At 42.8% G+C, this 20,579-nt stretch overlaps 2 protein-coding genes across 5 annotated transcripts in view; one reads left to right on the top strand and one right to left on the bottom strand.

Moving 5' to 3' along the window:
* Positions 1-1,533: 1,533 nt before the first annotated feature.
* LOC124487478 (putative nuclease HARBI1) lies at positions 1,534-3,718 on the bottom strand. Of its 3 annotated transcripts, none has more exons than XM_047049846.1 (5): positions 3,474-3,718; positions 3,273-3,380; positions 2,702-2,897; positions 2,072-2,588; positions 1,534-1,978 (listed from the first exon to the last, which is right to left on the bottom strand). In XM_047049846.1, the coding sequence occupies exons 2-5, from the start codon at positions 3,375-3,377 to the stop codon at positions 1,651-1,653; spliced, it is 1,146 nt and encodes a 381-aa protein (XP_046905802.1). In that variant the 5' UTR covers positions 3,378-3,380; positions 3,474-3,718; the 3' UTR covers positions 1,534-1,650. The 3 variants fall into 3 exon arrangements, with proteins under 3 accessions (XP_046905802.1, XP_046905803.1, XP_046905801.1); XM_047049847.1 differs by having other exon boundaries at positions 3,273-3,371; XM_047049845.1 differs by having other exon boundaries at positions 3,273-3,718.
* A 1,893-nt stretch (positions 3,719-5,611) lies between these two features.
* Positions 5,612-20,579, top strand: part of rabggta (Rab geranylgeranyltransferase subunit alpha) — a 92,190-nt gene continuing 77,222 nt past the window's right edge. The window contains exon 1 of one of the 2 annotated variants that reach the window (XM_047049414.1): positions 5,612-5,700. The gene's annotated coding sequence lies outside the window, so the exon portion shown is untranslated. The remainder of the gene's footprint in view (positions 5,701-20,579) is intronic. The other variant, XM_047049413.1, reaches the window with a different exon arrangement.

Here is a 20,579-nt window from a genome sequence, read left to right as displayed (position 1 = left end):
TAGTTAAGAAAGTGAACGGTTGTTTATGATGTGAAATTGTAAATGTGCACTGTAACTGCAAACAAAATGTACTGTAAAAAGAACTTGCTATTTAAAAATATATCAAGGTGTCTTACTAAGTAACGCTAACTGTCAGTTGGTTGCTGTTAGCTAACTGTTAGCTGTAGTTCGCCAGCAAGATAGCTAGTTAAGAAAGTGAACGATTGTTTATGTTCTAGAAAATGTGCATTGTGACCCCATACAAAATGTACTGTAAAAATAATTTATTTAAAAATATCAAATGTTTTTCATAATATTTTATATCTATGTAGGGTCTTCAACAGAGGTATGTTTATTCATCAAGGCCAGAGAGGAGGCAGAGCACCTTTTTACAGGCCACAAAAACAGTGCCATGGACGGATGGAAGTAAGTACTCCAAAGGCACTCTTCAGCCACAGAGCTACATATCTTATACAATTGGCTGTCTGTTCAGACAGGTGCTCGATACCATTGGCCTTGCAGGCGTGGTCAGCCCACTTCAGGCCCGTAAGAAGTGGGACAACTTAAAAACTAAATACAAGGTATGACCATATAGTCACACATGACCTACCATTGGAATACTGCATGCACCGTTGTGGTATTTACTGTAGTATTTATCTGTAGGAGCTGAAGTGCCCACCTACGGGCACGGGGACAGACAATGGGGAGGATACGGCTGCCTCGTGGCCATGGTACTCTGCCATGGATGAGCTGCTTGGCCAGAGGCCCGCCATTGTACCACCCGTACTGCGTGCCTCTTTGCCCTGCTGCTCATCCATGGCAGAGCCCAACTCTATGGGTGCTGTGTCCTCCCCACCAAGAAGTGCGTCTTCCTCACCACCGGGAGAGGAGAGCAGCCAGGAGGTTTCCAAGGAGAGGAGATACAGCTTGGCCTTCGTGGGAGAAATGATGGAGAGGTCGGAGGCCTTGGAAATTGAAAGGCAGCGGAGAGAGGTGGAGCGGCAGGAGAGGGCCGATGTTCGATTGGACAGGCTTCTGGCTGTGATGGAGCGGTTGGCCGAAAAATAAAAAATTAGAAACATTACCAATTAAACATTTACACCATTAGTTTTTTTTTAAATAAGTACATGTAAATGATGAGACAACAACAGAGTTCAGTTAGGTTAAAATAAGTGTATTTTATTGGAAAGCTCCCCAAGCAAGCACAAGGGCAACAGTGACGAGGAAAAACTCCCATGTAGGAAGAAACCTCGGGAGGGCCCAGGTTCAGGGAGCGACCACCCTCCTTGGTCATTTGTGTGAGTGAGTGTAGTGAGTAAGGTGGGTGGAGTGAGTGCGGTGTTTCAGGCTCCTGTCTGTGTTCCTGCAATGACATGAATGGTGTTATAACTTAATTAATGTAATTACAATGCATCAATCAAATAACTATATAACAATGTATTAATCAAATAACTATATAACAATGTATTAATCAAATAACTATATAACAATGCATCAATCAAATAACTATATAACAATGTATTAATCAAATAACTATATAACAATGCATCAATCAAATAACTATAACAATTTATTAATCAAATAACTATATAACAATGTATTAATCAAATAACTATATAACAATTTATTAATCAAAGAACTATGTAACAATTTATTAAACAAAGAACTATGTTACAATTTATCAACAATAATCATGTCCAGAGGGAGACACTGAAGTGCGGACAGCTGATCTGCAATGCTGTCTCGCAGGGCACCACCACTTGATGTTTTGCCATGGTCCTCTCCCCCGACGGGCTCCTCAGGGTCCTCTTCATCCACCGGTAGGACATCATCATTGCCCAGACAGACATTGTGAAGCATAGTGCAACACACAATGACATCTGGCACAAATGAGACGTCCACCTCCAAGGCACAGAAAAAGATGGACCTCCACCTGGTCTTCATCATGCCAAAAGCCCGCTCAATGACCGAACGAGCTCTGGCATGATGCGCGTTGAACCTACAAGTGTTGGGGGAAAAATATATGACATGTAATTACTCAACTTAATCTCTGTGTCATTGCAATTAAAATCACATATTTTAATGTACCAACCTCTGTTGTGCCACTCCCCTGAGTGGATTCTTGTATGGCGTGATGAGGGATATGGGCCTCAGCAGACAGGGGTACCCCCCATCACCCAACAAGAAGGTATCAGGGGGTGGGTACGCGGCAGACTGGAACAGGGGGCTGTGCCTCAGGACCCGGGTGTCGTGGACAGAACCTGGATAACCCACAAACACATCGATGAAGCGCCCTGCATGGTCACACACCGCCTGCAGCTGTATTGAATGGAACAATTTCCTGTTGAAATAATCCTGGCCATGGGGCTCTCCCGGGGACTTGATACGAACATGGCAGCTGTCAATGGCTCCCATGGCCCTGGCAAAAGCCCCATGCCTAGCCAGTCGGGCAAAACCCTCCGATACTTCTCTCTGCCCCTCTGCAGTGGAAGGCAACCTGATGACCCTTGGCATCGCCACGACTACACAGCCACAGACCCGATGGACAACGTTGTGTACCGTGGTCCTGGGCATGTCGAATGCCCTCGACACCACGCGGTACGACGCACCTGTTGATAGAGCTATTTACAGTTTCTGACAATAAATATTTGTTGAGTATATTGAGATTGAAAATGAGCCTCTTGGGCACATTCCAATGCCTGAGGGCCCAAGTAAGACATACCGCTGGCCAGCCAAAACAGCAACACCAGGACCTCTATGGTTGGCCCCCATCCATGGCACCGCTCCTGGTTGAGCAGCTGCAGCAGACTGGTGATGGAGGCTTTGCTGAGCCGGAAATTAGGGCGAGTGTCTTCCCCAGCAAAATAACGCCGGAGAAGGGGCACTGCCATGTTCAGGCTGGCATACCGTACACCACCCTGAAATTGATGACATGTAAACAATGTTAAACAGTTGTTCATCAAATATGCTATTTATTTAAATTCATCCATCCATGACATGGACAGTGCACATTAATGAACATAACTGTAAATATCACATAATGCATCACGTAAATGGTTGTACGGTGATAATTGACATTTTACTATAATCACGGATAGTATGAAGCTATCGTGAGCGACTACTATACTGTATTTACCTCAGAAAGGTAAGGTCGACGGTAGCTAGCTAGATGCTGTACGTGGTGATTGTGTCTCGACGATAACTACATACTATAGCAGAATTATGTCACACACGGCGATAATTGACATTTTACTATAATCACGTATTTTCAAAATGATATTTTAAAAACCTACCTCAAAGGAGTACGCTGCCAACATCTCCATCCTTGCGCGGTAGGCTCTGCGCTGAGCCCTGTTCTGCTCCATTCGGCACCTCTCCTCCTCCATCCACTCCTGCATAAGCTCATGGACAATGTGCACCATTTTCGCCATTTGAGTATTTCAAACCTAAAACTAACTAACTAAAGTTTCTCTTAATAACTTTATTTAGATTACCTAGTTTAGCTGACCTGACAGTACTAGCTAGTACCTAAGCTAACCAAGCTTACTTGCGGTAACTTAAATTACCTCAACTTTACCTCAAACTACTTTATGGAATCTAACTTAATTTAAATTTTAGCAAAATTTAAGTTTAAATACGACTATAACTTGACCCTAGTGTGACAATAAACTTGAGTGATAATGAAGTCTCGATATCAGTTGAAAGGCACGTTGAAACCGCTGGTCGCTGGAAGATGCAATGCAAATGACTGCCGTCTGACAGAGAGCGCATGTGCGAGCGCTTAAGTACACGCAGCGCGATGACGTACATCCTGTCTTAATAGGCTGTTCGAAAACAACGGTTTTTAAGATACCTTACCCCGAAGAGAGCTGTCTCGTTAGACATCTGTCTAGTAAGAATCAGAATCAGAATGGGATTTATTCGCCATGAAAGTTTGCACAGACACGGAATTTGCTTTGGCAGGAAGGTGCATACAGTAAACATATAGAAATCTTAAATTTTAATATGTGGTCTAACTATACTAAGGATACATAAACTAGCAATACTAAGTGGAATACAATTAAAATAAAATGTACAATAAGTAAAATATAAGTTGCCAATTTACAATATAAAATACAATATAAAATACAAATATTACAGGAAAGAGTGTAGTGCAAAATGTAAAAAGTTTTAAAGACATTCAGTCAGTGTGAGCTTTGGCCTTGTTGAGGAGGCCAACAGCGGAAGGGAAGAAACTGTTTGTATGGCGTGAGGTTTTGGTCCTGATGGACCGCAGCCTTCTGCCAGAGGGGAGTGACTGAAACAGGGAATGTCCAGGGTGGGAGGAGTCAGCCACAATCTTCTTTGCCCGTCTCAGGGTCCTCGAGGTTTGCAGGTCCTCGAGGGAAGGCAGATTGCAGCCAATCACCTTCTCTGCAGTGCGGATGATACGCTGCAGCCTGCTCTTGTCCTTGGCAGTGGCAGCAGCGTACCAGGTGGTGATGGAGGAGGTGAGGATGGACTCAATGATGGCTGTGTAGAAGTGCACCATCATTGTCTTTGGCAGGTTGAATTTCTTCAGCTGCCGCAGGAAGTACATCCTCTGTTGTGCTTTCTTGGTGAGGGAGCTAATGTTCAGTTCCCACTTGAGGTCCTGGGAGAGGATAGTGCCCAGGAAGCGGAAGGACTCCACAGTGTTGACTGGGGAGTCACACAGGGTGATGGGGGTGAGTGGGGCTGTGTTCTTCCTGAAGTCCACAACCATCTCCACTGTCTTGAGAGCATTGAGCTTAGGTTGTTCTGGCTGCACCAGGTCACCAGGTTGTCTGCTTCCCACCTATAATCAGACTCGTCTCCACCAGAGATGAGCCCAATGAGGGTGGTGTCGTCTGCAAACTTCAGGAATTTCACATCAAGACATCAAGGATTAAGACATTTACATTTACATTTAGTCATTTGGCAGACGCTCTTATCCAGAGCGACTTACAGTAAGTACAGGGACATTCCCCCGAGGCAAGTAGGGTGAAGTGCCTTGCCCAAGGACACAACATCATGTGGCGCGGCGGGGAATCGATCCGGCAACCTTCTGATTACTAGCCCGACTCCCTCACCGCTCAGCCATCTGACTCCCCCAGCTGTCTAAGTTTTCGAACACAGCCGAGGTCCGTTATTATGGCAGGTTGTTGAAGTCCACATAGACACGTTAATGTGATTGGCTAAAATTGGAAGAGACGATCTGATAGGCTGCAGAGAATATACTTAAGAAAAAATGCATTTGTGAATCTAAGCGCGTCAGGAAAGTTCCAAGAAATCCACATCAATGAATGCAACTCGTGTTTTTCCGATTTGTAACTCGTGTTCTCCGATTTGTAACTTGTGTTTGTCAGGTTGCAAACAAATGTAATGGGGGTCACTTATGTGTGTATCGCGTTACATTTGTGAATCACGAAATACATTCGTGAATCGTGTTATGTTTGTTTGAATCGTGTTAGGTTTGTTTGAATCGTGTTAGGTTTGTTTGACTCGTGTTACGTTTGTTTGTTTGAATTATGAAACTAATCTAACTCCATATTGAATAGTTTGTTTCAATTTGCTTATCGTTTGAAACTGTCCAATCCACACTCCGTAGCAGAAGGTGGCGGTAATGCTCCCACAAACTGGATGCCAACCACCCTAATACAATTAGACGTAGAAGACGACCAACTGGATGCACTGCAACGGCGGGTCTGGAGAGTGAATATTGTAAGCAACTTTATCGATTAAATAACATGCTTTTGTATTAAATGTTGAATCCGTAAGAATGAACAAGGTTTTAAATCCCGTAACGTAAACCTTCTTCGATGTTATGTTGGCTACCTTACTTCCTGCTCGGTGGAGTATGCCTGTAGCTAACGGCCTCTACCAAGTGTTGGGGTGGACATACTGTACAGGACATTTTATATCAGTTCTCTTCCGTTTTTCTTTTCATTACGCATGTAACCTAACGTAATTTAAATTTATCTGAAGTCAGATTTTAGTCCCCGTTTTCTTACACAACCTGTTTTTGGCCGTGATTTTAGGTATTTTTTCGCAACGTTGCACCGCTTTGAAGGTATTGAGACCAATGGCACCAACATGCTATTTGGCATTCTGTAAATGTCCTTTACGTCATGAACGTTCATTTACAGCTTAGGTTTTAGCCCCACCTGTGAAATATTCAGTCAATTCAGTAACCATCCTAATATAATTGAACACAAACTGCATGATACAAGTTCTCTGTGAAATTGTAATTATTTAATTAATGCACACAGCTTTAAGCAAATGTCCACATTTGTGGACTGTTAATATTATTACAGTCAGTTCAGAAATATTGAAAACCACGGACATCTGGGCACTTGAGCCACTCTCCCTGGTATTATTAGGAAACACAACACAACTATTACTGTAAAACTAGTTTATAGATGAATTTAACACAATGTTTGTGCACTTGTTTTGTTTTCTCAGATAAATGTATAATGTCCTTAACTCCTGTAACAGTCTATGCTGTATCTGTTCCGAATGTTATAAAGAGCAAGCACGGGAAGCAAAATAAGGCATTGACATGACTGCATCCAGCTAGCCAGGCCTTTCTGTTGTAGCTTACCAATCGTGGGAGAAACCTCTCGTGTATGATTTAGCTCTACCCTTTTCACTCGCCTGTTGTGTAATTTTGATGTCAGGCTGGGCCAAACTCTTTTATTTTTATATTCTCTGCAAAAGTTCTCCTCTCAAAAGGTTTTTGGAGAGGATATCTGACCAAATTTGAGAACGGCTGAAGTCCAGTCCGGAGTCATTCATTTTCAATAACGTAAAATCAAATCAAATCAAATTTATTTGTATAGCCCTTTTTACACGCAAGCATGTCACAGAGGGCTTCACATGCGCCCATAGAACTGCCCCTCAACCAACCTAAACCCTCAAGGAAGACAAGGAAAAACTCCCAGAAAAACTCCCACCGGGAGAAAAAATGGAAGAAACCTTGGGAGGAGCAATTCAGAGACGGATCCCCTCCTCCAGAGACGGTTGGTAAGAGAGAGGAGCAGAACACAAGCTAAACATAGTCATACTGTGTCAATGGGTTTTGAAACACCAAAATCCATTGTTCGGCTTTATAGACGTTGGATGGGACCGGGAAACTCGCTGTTGGCCGTCATGGAGACTGGATTCCGGGTGACGACCTGGTTCAGCGTAGGCAGACCGACGACCAAGCAGGTCCTGACAGCTCAAACCCCCCACACCATAGGGAATGTGTGGGGGGGGGACAGAGAGGAGAGCAGGGATTAGAGAATGCCAGGAGCAGCTAACAGTTACAGTCATAATAGAATGAGATCCCCACCGGTCAAGTGTGGACTAGTGCAGCAATTTAACAGAGCAAAAAGGGTATTTGATGCAGCCCCACACACCAAAACAACGACAGCCCCCCTCAGTTGGAACATGAAATCTGTTCCAGGGGAAAGAACTCTAAAGTAGGTTATACTTATACGAATAAGGATGAAAACAACCAGTCCCCCGTTGTCTCCAACTAGTAATAAAAACTATAACAGTAACAATATACAGCAACGGAACTATAATAATACTTACAATATACAGTAACAGGTTTACTTTATTTGTAACATCTAGCTGGGCAATGTGAACATAAGCTATAATTAAAATTTAAAAGTTACATGTGATACACACATAGGCAAGCACAAGAGTAAGTGCAAGAGCAAGTAAAAGAGGCCCTACAGCTGCTAAAACAATTTTTTAGGATGCTGATTGGCTTAATATGTGTTTCTTGTTAGCAATGGTCAGCAATTCACCTATTGCCAGCAGGTTGGTAGGCGTTTCTATGGGTGATTTTTCTAGCGCCCCAGATGTCGAGCACAAAGTTAATTTATCTCAAAACTAAATTTTTGTATATATACATATATATATACACAACACGTTATTGTGTATTTTTAACACAGTCATGCTTAAAATGAGTAGTCATTGTTTAGAAAATATATTACATGAAAAACTAAAATGTAAAACAGTTTTCACCAGGGAAGGCGGGGCCCTAGCGCCCTCTATTGACCAAGCGCCACTGCTAGCAAGAATAAATGTCAGTTAAGTATAATGTTTCATTGAATTGCTGTATTTATTTTAGCCGTTGTAGCTGCGAATACAACGTTAACTAGTAGTTACTAACTAGCTAGCAATTTACGGTAATCTAGCTCTGAAAGGTAACAAGACATGAGAATTTCACTTTAGGAGGTTATTTAACATTAATAAGAGTTCCCCCAGCCTGCCTTTGGTCCCGAAATGGCTAGAAATTTTGATAGAAACCAAGCCCTAGGTATTCTTCAACGCCTTTGAGAAAATGAAAACTCAAACGCTTGGTTTTGAAAATGTTCTCCTTATGTCGTCATAAGAGGGAAGGTTACCTCCCCTTTCTCTGCTTTGCCCGTACTGAGAATTTGTATTCTAGGGCTATTTCACAGGATTTATTAGGCACATGGAACAGCACCCGTGCCATTTTCAGCCCAACCAATGTTACATACCCTATTCGGATTACCTTAAAGGGGTCATTGACTGTTTTTTTGGGGTATATCACACTGTTCCTTGAGGTCTCCGAATAGGTAATGTAACATTGGTTGGGCTGAAAATGGCCCGGGTGCTGTTCTATGCCCCCTGATACATCCAGTGAAATATTCCTGGGGAAGAACGCTAGGTTTTTTCCTTTTATGTAATGCTCATGAATATATAGATGAGCTGCGCGCTCATTGGTTGGTTTTCAACGAGTGAAGCTGCGTAACAGAAACGCAACATGGCCAACAGCACTCACTGAAACATCGAAAGGTGGAGTGGAGACTTGAAATAAAAACGTGCAAATAAATCAATTGCGTCTACACAACACTGTTTTTCAACAGATTGACTAGATATCATTTGAAATGATAATGGCCGGGTTTCCCAGATTCGTTAAGAACCTCTTAACGCTAAGAGCTTCTTTGGAGCGTTCTTTCCACTTCTGTTGTCGAAGCAAACAGGATCGACTTAGGTGTGTAACGTTACAGTTTAGCAACCAAACTATATTGTGATTCAACTCAGCTTCAGTTAGCTAGATATCTTAAAAAAAAAAATAAAAAAAAAAAATCTGAAAAATAACCTGACAAAGATCTGGACAAACATGCATTGTGAATTCTATATTTACATGACAACACGGGTCATTTATTCATTTAGCAGACGCTTTTATCCAAAGCGACTTCCAGGAGAGAGCTTTACAAAGTGCATAGGTCACTGATAATAACAACAAGATAGCCCCAAAAACATTGTGGGTAGCCAAAATATGAAGCACACATTGTGAACAACCAAAAAAAAGTGCCAAAGGGAAGAACCATAAGAGCATGTAGTTATGCAATTTACAATTAAACTACTTGAATCGCTATAAGTGAAAATGTACCTCTAGAACAGCAAGCAACAATAAAAAAAAAATAAAAAAATAATACAAAAAAAACATTTCACAGCGAGTACAACAATTTAAATCAGTTACCACTAACCAACAAGGGCCGCGTTTCCCAGATTCGTTAAGAAGCTCTTAACGCCAAGAGCTTCTTAGGAGCGTTCTAGAGCGTTTTTAGAACGCTCCTAAGAAGCTCTTGGCGTTAAGAGCTTCTTAACAAATCTGGGAAACGCGGCCAAGAGCAACAAGTCTCTAAGCAAGAGTCATTAGTTGCGTTCGACATGGACTGCGGCTGCATGAAACGACCGGCGAGAGTAGCTGCTTGCAGTCGGGGAGGAGTTGAAAACGGCTCTGTGAAGTCGGACATTTCAGCTTCTCGTGGTTTGCTGCGTTGACGTCAGTCACGGCCGATTAAGCGCTGTTTGCTTACTACATTACTTTATTTATAATTAAACGTAGTCTTTCCGTTAGTGAAGAGGCGGTGTAAAACCCTTTCTCCCATAAATGTTTTATTCAATTAAACAGTTTGGTCAGGATTTGAGCATTGGCGAAACTGAAGGTGTCAGAATAATTACAAAACACGTGTCAAAGTTGTCGTGTGTGAATCTGGCCAATCATGAAATAGCTGTGTCATCACTACAACCCGTGTAGTTGCTCTTGAAAAAATGCGCTCGGTTACACAGCCGGCAGTTCTCGAATCGATCTCACGGTACTTTGATGGCTACGTCACAGTAGGGATGTAACGATATTGACGAGATTGCGCTATCGCGGTGGTAAACGTGTCTCGATATCATCGTGGTTGGGTTACAATATTAAAAGGACAGGTGTCGGTCAAAAAGCAAGAGGAATAAACACAGTCCCGCGGAACAAATCATTGTTAACTACATAGACCATGATCCTTTGCGCTGCGTCGTCACAACAACCATTGTTAAGCCAATAGGATTGCACGCTGTCCACACAAGCGCGCAAGCCAGCATGGCCGACAGCGATACTTGTAAGGATGAAAACAACAACCCCGAAATTGAGATTGTGCCAGCCCCTACAGCTTTTAAATCAGATGTCTGGAAACATTTTGGTTTCGCCTTCCAGAGAAGGTGGTGGACAGTAGGGGTGGAACGGTACATGTATTCGTACCGAACCATACGGTATGGGCGTCACGGTTCGGTACGTGAAATTGCACGGAGAATACAAGGTATAAAAATTTATAAAACTCGCGTGCAAATTAATTAATGTAATGCGGAACTACTGTAAGATATTAGTGTTCTTTAGGGACAATCTGTAGCCCCGCCTTAGCTCTGAAACTGATTGGCGCCGCTACCTGTGTAGCCGAGCTGTGCCTGAGTGAGTCAGAGATAGCTAGCAGCAGCAGCAACACTAAAGACGTAGCCTATGCAACTGTAGTGCTAAATATAAATGTTCGTAGTAAAGTATAGCGAAAAATAGCCTAAACTTTGCTAGACTTTTAGCTGCGCTACTAATGCTGAGGGCTCGCTGATATTGCTGTCTTACTAGAACGTGCATTTAGTCTAGCAGACGCTTTTATACAGAGCGTAATATCTATGAGTTGTTGCTAACGTGTGCTGATGTTCACACCCAATAAATTCAAAATTTCCAGGCCTCTCTAGTTTCTACTCTGCCACAACCTTCTGTAGCTTCTCAGCTAGGTGAGTGCTTGTGTGCTGCTCATACAGGGGCCGTGTCTGTAGAACTGACGCTTTCATTTCCCACTCAGTCAATAAAATGAGCAGTCACCGTGAGGTAGCTTTCGGTAGCACGAGAAGTCCAACCATCAGTCGTTAGTGAAACAGAGGGTGCAGCTGACAACTCGCGCTTCATCAACGTCTGTGTTTTGTTGTATATGTAAGGGACCAGGGCCAGCGTTGCTGCTACTGTATCCCTGCCTGTGTTTGCGCTGTTGCTCAGCTAGTAGCCTATCGTGTCGTGGTGTAGGAGGACTGATCGACAAGCGCATCATACATTTAGCTAAGACTTGCATGTACAGTACTGTGTTTCCCCGCCACGGTAAAATTTCTGCCGCCACGGTATCAGAATTAGAGCTGTACAAAATTTTAGGCCGTCTATCAGCCATGATTCTTAGAGCGCATGTCGGAGAATAGCACAGACGCGCTTCACAGTGCAGTTGAGATTGCGCGTGTGCATCCTTGAGAACTGAAAGTCGTATAATTTATGTTGTCAGTTCATTTAAGCCTGTTATTGTATTAGTCTATAGTTCTTGCAAATTTAAATTAAGTTAACTGGTGATTTTCGTTTTGATTCCCTCAAAAAGAAAGTAATCTCCGGTCAAAAAACCCTGAAGGAGGCATTTATTATTATTATACAGAATATTGATGTTCCTGACTACAACTTGCACTTTAAAAGCACTATGTGATCAGTGTTTTATGTTGTCATGATCCATAAATACAACAATAAATTGCCTGTTGACTGGCAAAAGCAGAATAAATGTCAGTATTTTTTTGCTATTATCATCACAAACACTATCGGGAGCTATTTAACAATACCGTGAGCTTTTCCACAATATCGCAATAAATATTGTACCGTGAGGTCAATATCGAAATTGTATCGTACCGTGAGATTTTGATATCGTTACATCCCTACGTCACAGTGACCTAGCTTCGGCGCCGTCTCAAGTCGGACAAAAAGTGTAACCAGAATTCACTGGTCAAGTCAGCCTCCTGCAACTGGCTGCAGCGCTGCATGAAGTCAGTCCATGTCGAACGCACCTATGATCCTTGTGGAAAACTAACATTGGGTCCAGCAAACCATTCCTAAGTACCGTTCAAGTACTCCTGGAACAAGTACGTCTTGAGCCTTTTCTTGATGGTGGAGAGAGCTTGTGTTGGGACCGGGCGGTCTTGAGCGGTGGGACCACCAGGCGGTTGTCTGGAGAAGACCGTGGGTGGGGGTGCAAGGCTGCAGGAAGACTTGATGTAGTCGGGTGCAGTCGCGTTCACTGCTCGGAAGGTCAGTACCAGGGTCTTGAGTCTGATACGGGCTATGATGGGTAGCCAGTGGAGGGAGATGAGGAGCGGGGTAACATGGGAGCATCTGGGTAGATTGTAGACCAGGCGGGCCTCTGTGTGCTGAATCCTCTGAAGAGGGCGGTTTGCGCATGCTGGGAGACCGGCGAGCAGCGAGTTGCAGTAGTCCAACTTGGAGAGGACAAGTGCTTGGACTAGCAACTAGATGGAATACTCAGACAGGTATCTCCTGATCTTCCGGATGTTGTATTTATTCGATCGAAACAGTCAGGAACATGAAATGACGCGTTAGCCCCATTGCCAATAAACTAGGCTAAATCATCACACATTCTGCCTATGCTCTTGCGTTAGCAAGATAAACTAGTTTACATGCCTACAGTCACAGTGTTTTCGCTATCTAGCTGTTCTTGCATTCCTTGCAAATCAGCGTTAATAAAAAGCAAATGAGCTAGAATCAGGCTAACATTGACTCGACGGGCATGGCTGATGTTTGTCTATACCATAGCATAGAAGATCCCTGTGCAGTTCGACCCTCAACTACATTTACATTTACATTTAGTCATTTAGCAGACGCTCTTATCCAGAGCGACTTACAGTAAATACAGGGACATTCTCCCGAGGCAAGTAGGGTGAAGTGTCTTGCCCACGGACGCAACGTCATTTGGCTCAGCCGGGAATTGAACTGGCAACCTTCAGATTACCAGCCCGATTCCCCACCGCTCAGCCACCAGACTCCCTACATTTGCTCAAACCATTTCACCAAGGACGGTTTTGGCACAACCTGGCACAATGTTAAGCAGGATTTGCTATGAAGCTGTTGCTGAAAAAAGGTGCGTTCCGACCTTATGTTCCAACCCTCTACGGACACAATGAAGCTTGAGTCGCCATTGTCTAGTACTAGGGGTGGGCAATATGGACAAAATCTTCTATCATGGTATGAGTAATTTTATATTACGATCACGGTATAGTAATTGTTCTGTAAATATGTAAAACAAGACATTACTGGCTATTATTAAAGACAACAACAGTTCAAGCGTTCCGATTGGCTAATGCGCAGTCATGCAATCTGCGTGGTGACCTACTCACAGCTCAATACGGATCCGTAATGCCCTCCAAAGAAAATTTCAAAATGAGCGAAAGCGATCAGTCTGAGTTTTATCCATCCATATCTAACTTCGGTTTCGGCGTATCGACCGAGCTTTAACGAGGTTGATACGCCAAAACCGAAGTTAGATATGGATAGTAAAAGCTTGGTCGATACGTTAAAGCCTCAGTTGGATATTTCCTGGCATGACCTCACTCTGTTAGTAAGTAGTTAGCCTTTACTAGTCATCCTAGATCAAGAATGCTAGCAACGCCACCAGTGTAATTTTACAACAATAATTTTACAGCGATTTATATGATGGCTTATACAATACAACAACCAGAAGAAAAAAAAAAAGTATACCGCAGTTGAAACTGTATAGCCAAATCTCTCTCTGTAGACACATATCTACCGTTGCACAGTATATACCGTCATACCGCCCAGCCCTAGCTAGCACATTTTTTATTTTACTCGCCAGACTTTTTACATGAAATGCATGAACAATGCAACTGAAAAAAGTACATTATCTGTCTGAATTAGTCTTTCACTGATTCTTGAAATAAGGGACAAAACATGTCCTCCATCAAAATGTTGCAATTTGCAACTTAAAAAACTATACATTATTATATTTTAAAAGGCTTTATTAGTTGGATATGAAAGATTTGTGTCTGTTTAGATCCTTAGTTTTGTATATATTTATATTATTTATTTTTATAAAATACCGGCACTGCACTATGAAAGCCCATGCAAATGAACTTGTCCTTTGTAGAAGTCACAGTATTAAACGTAAAAAAAAAAGGTTTTAAAATGCACAAATATTAATATTAGGTTAATTGGATGGCTTAATGAAATATTACTAAATATTTAAAGTGAACATTGCATTATTTTATACTTTAACAACAGTCTTTCAAAATCTAATCAATTCATGTCAACTCCGTCAGATATTTTTCGAATTTGAAATAAACCAGGCATATATTGGTCAGCTTTAACCTTGAGGACCCCCTTAGACTTCTTTCTGTTGATGGATGCAGCAGTACAACACATGGTCTCGAAAGTTGTACTTAAAAAAAAAAATATTCAGCTAACAAGTTGAAATCCCTGTGGTCACAGCTTTTATGTGTCAACACTGTCATCAAAGTAGGGATGATTTCAATCAATAATTTTTAAATAAAAGTTGGTATTTTGATTAAGTTTAATGGCTGCTGGCAACTGAGGAAAATCTCCGTCAGACGTCAACTCCGTCAGATATTTGTCTGACGGTGTTGACATGTAAGCTACCTGTCATCAGATACTCAGATACGTTTGAAGTTTCATACCCTTTCCCTTGATACTCTCTCCCTTTGCCAAGTCAAAACTAGGTAAATATCTTTAATCAGTTTGATTCAGGATTAGTTTGTCAACACCGTCAATTGTGTGTCAACACTGCAAAATTGAGGTTTTTAATTTGTATTTAAAAATGTATGTTTATTTTGTTCAATTGAGTGTGTTCATATATTAAAACACCAACTTATTTACATGCATCAGTGTCTTGTGTGCACAAAACCACTGATTGTATATATAAAAAATGAAAACATTAGTAAACTAAATGAAGGTCATTTAAAGTGGCTAATTCCAAAACTCTGTAAAATAATATTAAAAGTGTATACAATGCAATTTATCACTTAACCTTGCTAAGGCACACCATTTCTACACAATTAAAAGACTTAACAGTGTTGTTGAATTGATAAAAATATATATATCTTCATATTTCAGACGGACTTGACAAATTTAAAGTTATTCAGTGAGTAAATGAAAGTTAAAAATAAAAACCTTGTATGATACATGAGACCCGTGTTTATGAAGATATCCAATTCAAATAAATGTAGTATAGATTTTTTGTTTGTCACTTTTCTAAAGTACTTTTGTCCCTTATCTCAAGAATCAGTGCTTTATGTTGCATATGGATTTAATCAAATACATTTTGCAAATGGCTTTCTCTTGCCACTTGACTTCAGCTACCTCTCCACAGCTGATGATGGATCATACTGCTGAAGCTCTGGGCCCAGAGCTGAAGATCATGTCTGAAAGGCGTGAGGATGTGAGACTTCAGTAAACATCTGATTTTATTCTCTTTTGGGCACTGAAGGCTCTTTTGCAGTTGGCAGAGCTGATTAGCAGAGCAAAAATAATTGGAACAAGGCACAATAATCTTAAATTGTCTTGATAGCAGAATATCAATAATAAGCGTTTTCTACTCAGACTGGAATTGTAGATTTTTTGCATCCATGTCTTTGTGCGTGAAGAGTGCGATAAAAAGCAAGTCAATCTTTTTGTGAGAGCAAGCGACAGAGGCAGTGTAGCTTTTTACCTTCCCTAGCGACAAAAAATTGTATCTAGCAACGAGCGGCACTTCTAGCGACTTTCCGTTACTTTGGCAATCTCTGTTTTCGTTGTTGAGCAGCACTGTTGTACGTCTGTTGTCATAGCAGCCAATCATGTTAAGTCGCAGCTAGGCCTGTCGCGATAATCAATATATTGACTTATCGCACGATACATGGTAATGAGCGCAATCATTTTTGGTGCCGCGATATATTGCAACTGATCATTTTTATAATGAAAAATAATGATTATATACATTTTTACATAAAAACGAATGTCATCAACATTTTAGTCGATCCCGCTGCCTCTGTCATCTTGTCTGCTTTCTGTGTCGAAAGCGTAGGCGGGACTAGCGTTTCCACACACACACACACAGAGTGGACACCGACAGGTTAAGAGAAGGCATGAACCCACTGTTTTATAAAGTGTTCTGTTTTGTGACATCAACAGCTGGTTAGGAAGAACAAGTAAAAATGGACTTGGTTTCAAAGCCGCGATCTTCAGCTCCGGTGTGGGAACATTTTGTCTTTAAGCCGAATGAGATGAGAGCCAATTAACGTGAGCGAGCCGGTATGTCGACTTTGTTTGAAAACAGTGGAAACGAAAAGAGACAACTAGCCTAATATAACATCTCACCTAAAACATATCTATCCCAGCCAGTTGTTCTGTGAACAACAACTGCAGCTAGAGCTGGAAAGGGGTCTTCCATACAGTTATCTGTTACAAATGCCTTTTCCCGTCAGTGCAAATATAAACGTGACAGCGCAAAATGGCGCACAGTCACGGATAGCTTAACTCGCTACATAGCCAAAGAGATGCAGCCATTAAACACGGTCGAAAAACCAGCATTTACACATATGCTGCAAACTTTTGACAAACACATGGCTGACAACTCTCACGCATTTCAACGATTTCACATGCTCTCCTGGTGTATCTAACGTTGAAAAGGCAACACCATCCAAGTAGCCCTGTTAACGTTGTAAACAATAACGGACGATGTGCAGGTCCACGGAGTGAAGCGACTTGCAAACAGGCGTGAAAACTCGCCTTGGGGGGAGGGGGGGTCATTATGTAATCAGTGGCATAAAATGGTGTGAAAATTACAATAACATCGTTTATTGCAATTCATTTTGATGCAATATATCGCACAACAAAAAGTAGTTATCGTGACAGCCCTAGTCGCAGTCAAGCGACGGTGCATCATTGAAATCTGCGCTAAACTTATTGTTTGCCTCTAACTCAGTCACAGGTGAGTGAAATAGAACTATTTACTATCCATTGGCTAATTAAAGATCATGAAATTATCATGAAATTGTGAAATTTGGTCGCATATGCGAGTGATTTACTCGCATTGTAGAGGTTTGTGCTCATCACAACTGCAAGCTGTAGTATGATTTTGTTGGTAACAGTTATTAGCAATGCTAACGTATCCTGTATCTAGCACCTGCCTTTCTCCAGGTCTTTCAAATAGATCTAGACAGGCGTTAGCAATAGGCTAGACTGCTATTTGTTTTCTGGCTATTTTTTCGGAAGCTTCCCATCTAATGCAGACTACAGCTAGTCTAGCTAGAGTCATTTGCTATGTAAGGTATGTTGATGTGTTTAGAAACATATTTAGCATTCTACCTATGCTTGATGCAGGAGACGTTAGCATTGCTAATAGGCTAACTGTTAGCGACAAAATCAAATTACAGCTTGCGTTTGTGATGAGCATACGGTTGGAACCGCACCTCTTTTCAGCAACAGCGGCTTAGCAAATCCTGCTTTAAATTGTCTAAGGTTTTCATTCATTTTTGGTGAAATGGTTTGAGCAAATGAATAAATGAGTGTCAAACTCTACAGGGATCTTTTCATAGAAAAACATCAGCCATGCCCGTCGAGTGTCTGGTTCCTTGGGAAGATTATGAAAAGTGACAGCATTCCCAGGACAGCCTGTAACACTGCATTTAAGATGGTCCATTACAATATACTTTAAAAACGTTTAAACTTTCTCATTTGTTGTTCGCGTGGAAGTACACAGAGCAGCGCGCAGTTAAACCAGTGTCTGAGATCCTGGGCCAGAACACCAGAGGGCTGGTCTGAATGTAAATGTTGGGGCGTGTCAAAGGTGACAAACGATTGGTTTCAAAAAGCGGAATTTGTAACGTCACAAATGAATATAAATAAAATAATAACATATTTATTGTATCATGTCAGACGGGGAGGGGGTCGAAATAATTCTAACTAACTAACTCTAATAATTCTATTTGTTACTAATTTGTTACCCAGAACTTAATTATATTAAATATGAATACAAAAAGATTCACACCTTCACAAAATCAATAACAACAAACAAATAATTTATGCATATGCAGGTAGCAACGCTAGTGCTAAATAACTATTTAACTGGTCGGCTCCATGATGCCGGGTAAGTAGCTACCTCCTGAGACTTCTCACCAAAAGAACAAAGGGGAACCTTGGATTAAGACATGTTCGTAGGTACCTAGCGAAAAGTAGCCTCAACTTTCCTAGTGCTGAAGGCTCGCTGATATCGCTGTCGGTCTTACTAGAACGGCGTATGTATGCATCGTTGCTAGAGTGTGCTGACGATGTGACTGTGTGCGTATGTGAGAAAGACACGTGAGTGACAGAGACACGGAGGGAAAGCAGGGAAAGGAAATGCAACTGAACTAATAAGCTGCGTGTTTTAACCTAAATAGTGTTTAAAAAAAAAGTTGTTTGTGTGGCGGCCGGTGTTGATTCTGTGGCGCACCGCCACAAATTACTCTGTGGGAAACACTAACCCCTTTAAGGAACAGTGTGAAATACCCTATAAAATCAGTAAATGACCCCTTTAGAAAATATCCAAAATGTTATACCCTCAATATTGTGTAAACAACTTCCAAATAACTGAAGAAGATGAACCCTTTTTATCAATAATTTCTTCATTGGAAGTTGCTCCCTCGCCATGGCTATCGTTGCCACTGTTTTCGGCAATTAGACTAATTTTCCACTAATTTTAGCTACTCCACACGAGGTGCTCAGTATATTAGTGAGCGTAGGCTAGCATTTCTCTGCCACTTCCTGCTGCATCACAGAAATTAAATTGACTGCTGTTCCTAATTATTCTCTATCGACATTATCAATATTATTGAAAATAATTAATGTTACGATATCTTTATCGAGGGAAGTCATAACTTTGATAGTTATTTTTTTATAGTTAGCCCTACCATGGAGAATGACTTCCGAACGGCTTCAAAAAGGTTCTGGACCACAATCCGGCGACTCAGGAGGGGGAAGCAGTGCTGTCAACACTATACGGTGGGGATGGTGCGCTGCTGACCTCGACGGGGGACATCTTGTATCGGTGGAAGGAATACTTCAAAGACCTCCTTAATTCCACCAACACGCTTTCCGACGTGGAGGCAGAGTTTGCGGACATCAGGGGGGGCTCTTCTATCTCTGTGGCTGAGGTCGCCGAGGTGGTTGAAAAGCTCCGCGGTGGCAGGGCCCCTGGGGTGGATGAGGTCTGTCCGGAGTTCCTTAAGGCTCTGGATGTTGTAGGGCTGTCTTGGTTGACACGACTCTGCAACATCGCGTGGACATGGGGGACAGTGCCTCTGGACTGGCAGAACGGGGTGGTGGTTCCCCTCTTTAAAAAGGGGGACCGGAGGGTGTGCTCCAACTTTAGGAGGATCACACTCCTCAGCCTCCCTGGGAAAGTCTATTCAGGGGTCCTGGAGAGGAGGGTGGAGGAGCAATGTGGTTTTCGTCCTGGCTGTGGAACAGTGGACCAGCTCTATACCCTCCGCAGAGTCCTGGTGGGTACATGGGAGTTCGCCCAACCAGTCTACACATGTTTTGTGGATTTGGAAAAGGCGTTCGACCGTGTCCCTCGGGGGCTCATGTGGGGGGTGCCCCGAGAGTACGGGGCACCGGTACTGGATTCCCTGATCGGGGCTGTCCGGTCCCTATACGACCGGTGCCAGAGTTTGATCCGCATTGCCGGTTGTAAGTCAAACTTGTTCCCTGTGAGGGTTGGACTCCGCCAGGGCTGCCCCTTTTCACCGATTCTGTTCATTACTTATATGGACAGATTTTCTAGGCGCAGCCAGGGCGTTGAGGGGGTCCGGTTTGGTGACCTCAGGATTGGGTCGCTGTTTTTTGCAGATGATATGGTCCTGTTGGCATCATCGGGCCGCGACCTTCAGTTCTCACTGGAGCGGTTCGCAACCGAATGTGACGCGGCTGGGATGCGAATCAGCACCTCCAAATCTGAGGCCATGGTTATCGACCGGAAAAGAGTGGAGTGCAATCTCCGGGTTGGGAAGGATATTTTGACCCAAGTGGCGGAGTTCAAGTATCTTGGGGTCTTGTTCTCGAGTGAGGGAGGAATGGAGCGCGAGAGGGAGGAATGGAGCGAGAGGAATGGAACTACGGGTAGTGACCGAAAGAACTAGATCGCGAATACAAGCGGCCGAAATGAGCTTTCTCCGCAGGGTGTCCGGGCTCTCCCTTAGAGATAGGGTGAGAAGCTCGGTCATCCGGGAGGGGCTCAGAGTAGAACCGCTGCTCCTCCGCGTCGAGAGGAGCCAGCTGAGGTGGCTCGGGCATCTGATCTGGATGCCTCCTTGACGCCTCCCTGGTGAGGTGTTCTGGGCACGTCCCACTGGGAAGAGGCCCCGGGGAAGACTCAGGACACGCTGGAGGGACTGTCCCTAGGCTGGCCTGGGAACGCCTCGGGTTCCCCCAGGAAGAGCTGGAG

Source organism: Hypomesus transpacificus, chromosome 26 (assembly GCF_021917145.1).
Source record: "Hypomesus transpacificus isolate Combined female chromosome 26, fHypTra1, whole genome shotgun sequence".
NCBI classification, from domain to species: domain Eukaryota; kingdom Metazoa; phylum Chordata; class Actinopteri; order Osmeriformes; family Osmeridae; genus Hypomesus; species Hypomesus transpacificus.
The sequence above is the reverse complement of the archived record's forward strand: the minus strand, read 5'-3'. Positions and strand labels throughout refer to the sequence as shown.

Coding starts and splice junctions, on each gene's coding strand:
- LOC124487478 (XM_047049845.1), bottom strand. CDS start 3,410: ATGGCGAAAATGGTGCACATTGTCCATGAGCTTATGCAGGAGTGGATG. Junction 2,589..2,701: donor GCTGTTTTGGCTGGCCAGCG/GTATGTCTTACT, acceptor CTCTATCAACAG/GTGCGTCGTACCGCGTGGTG. Junction 1,979..2,071: donor AGGGGAGTGGCACAACAGAG/GTTGGTACATTA, acceptor CAACACTTGTAG/GTTCAACGCGCATCATGCCA.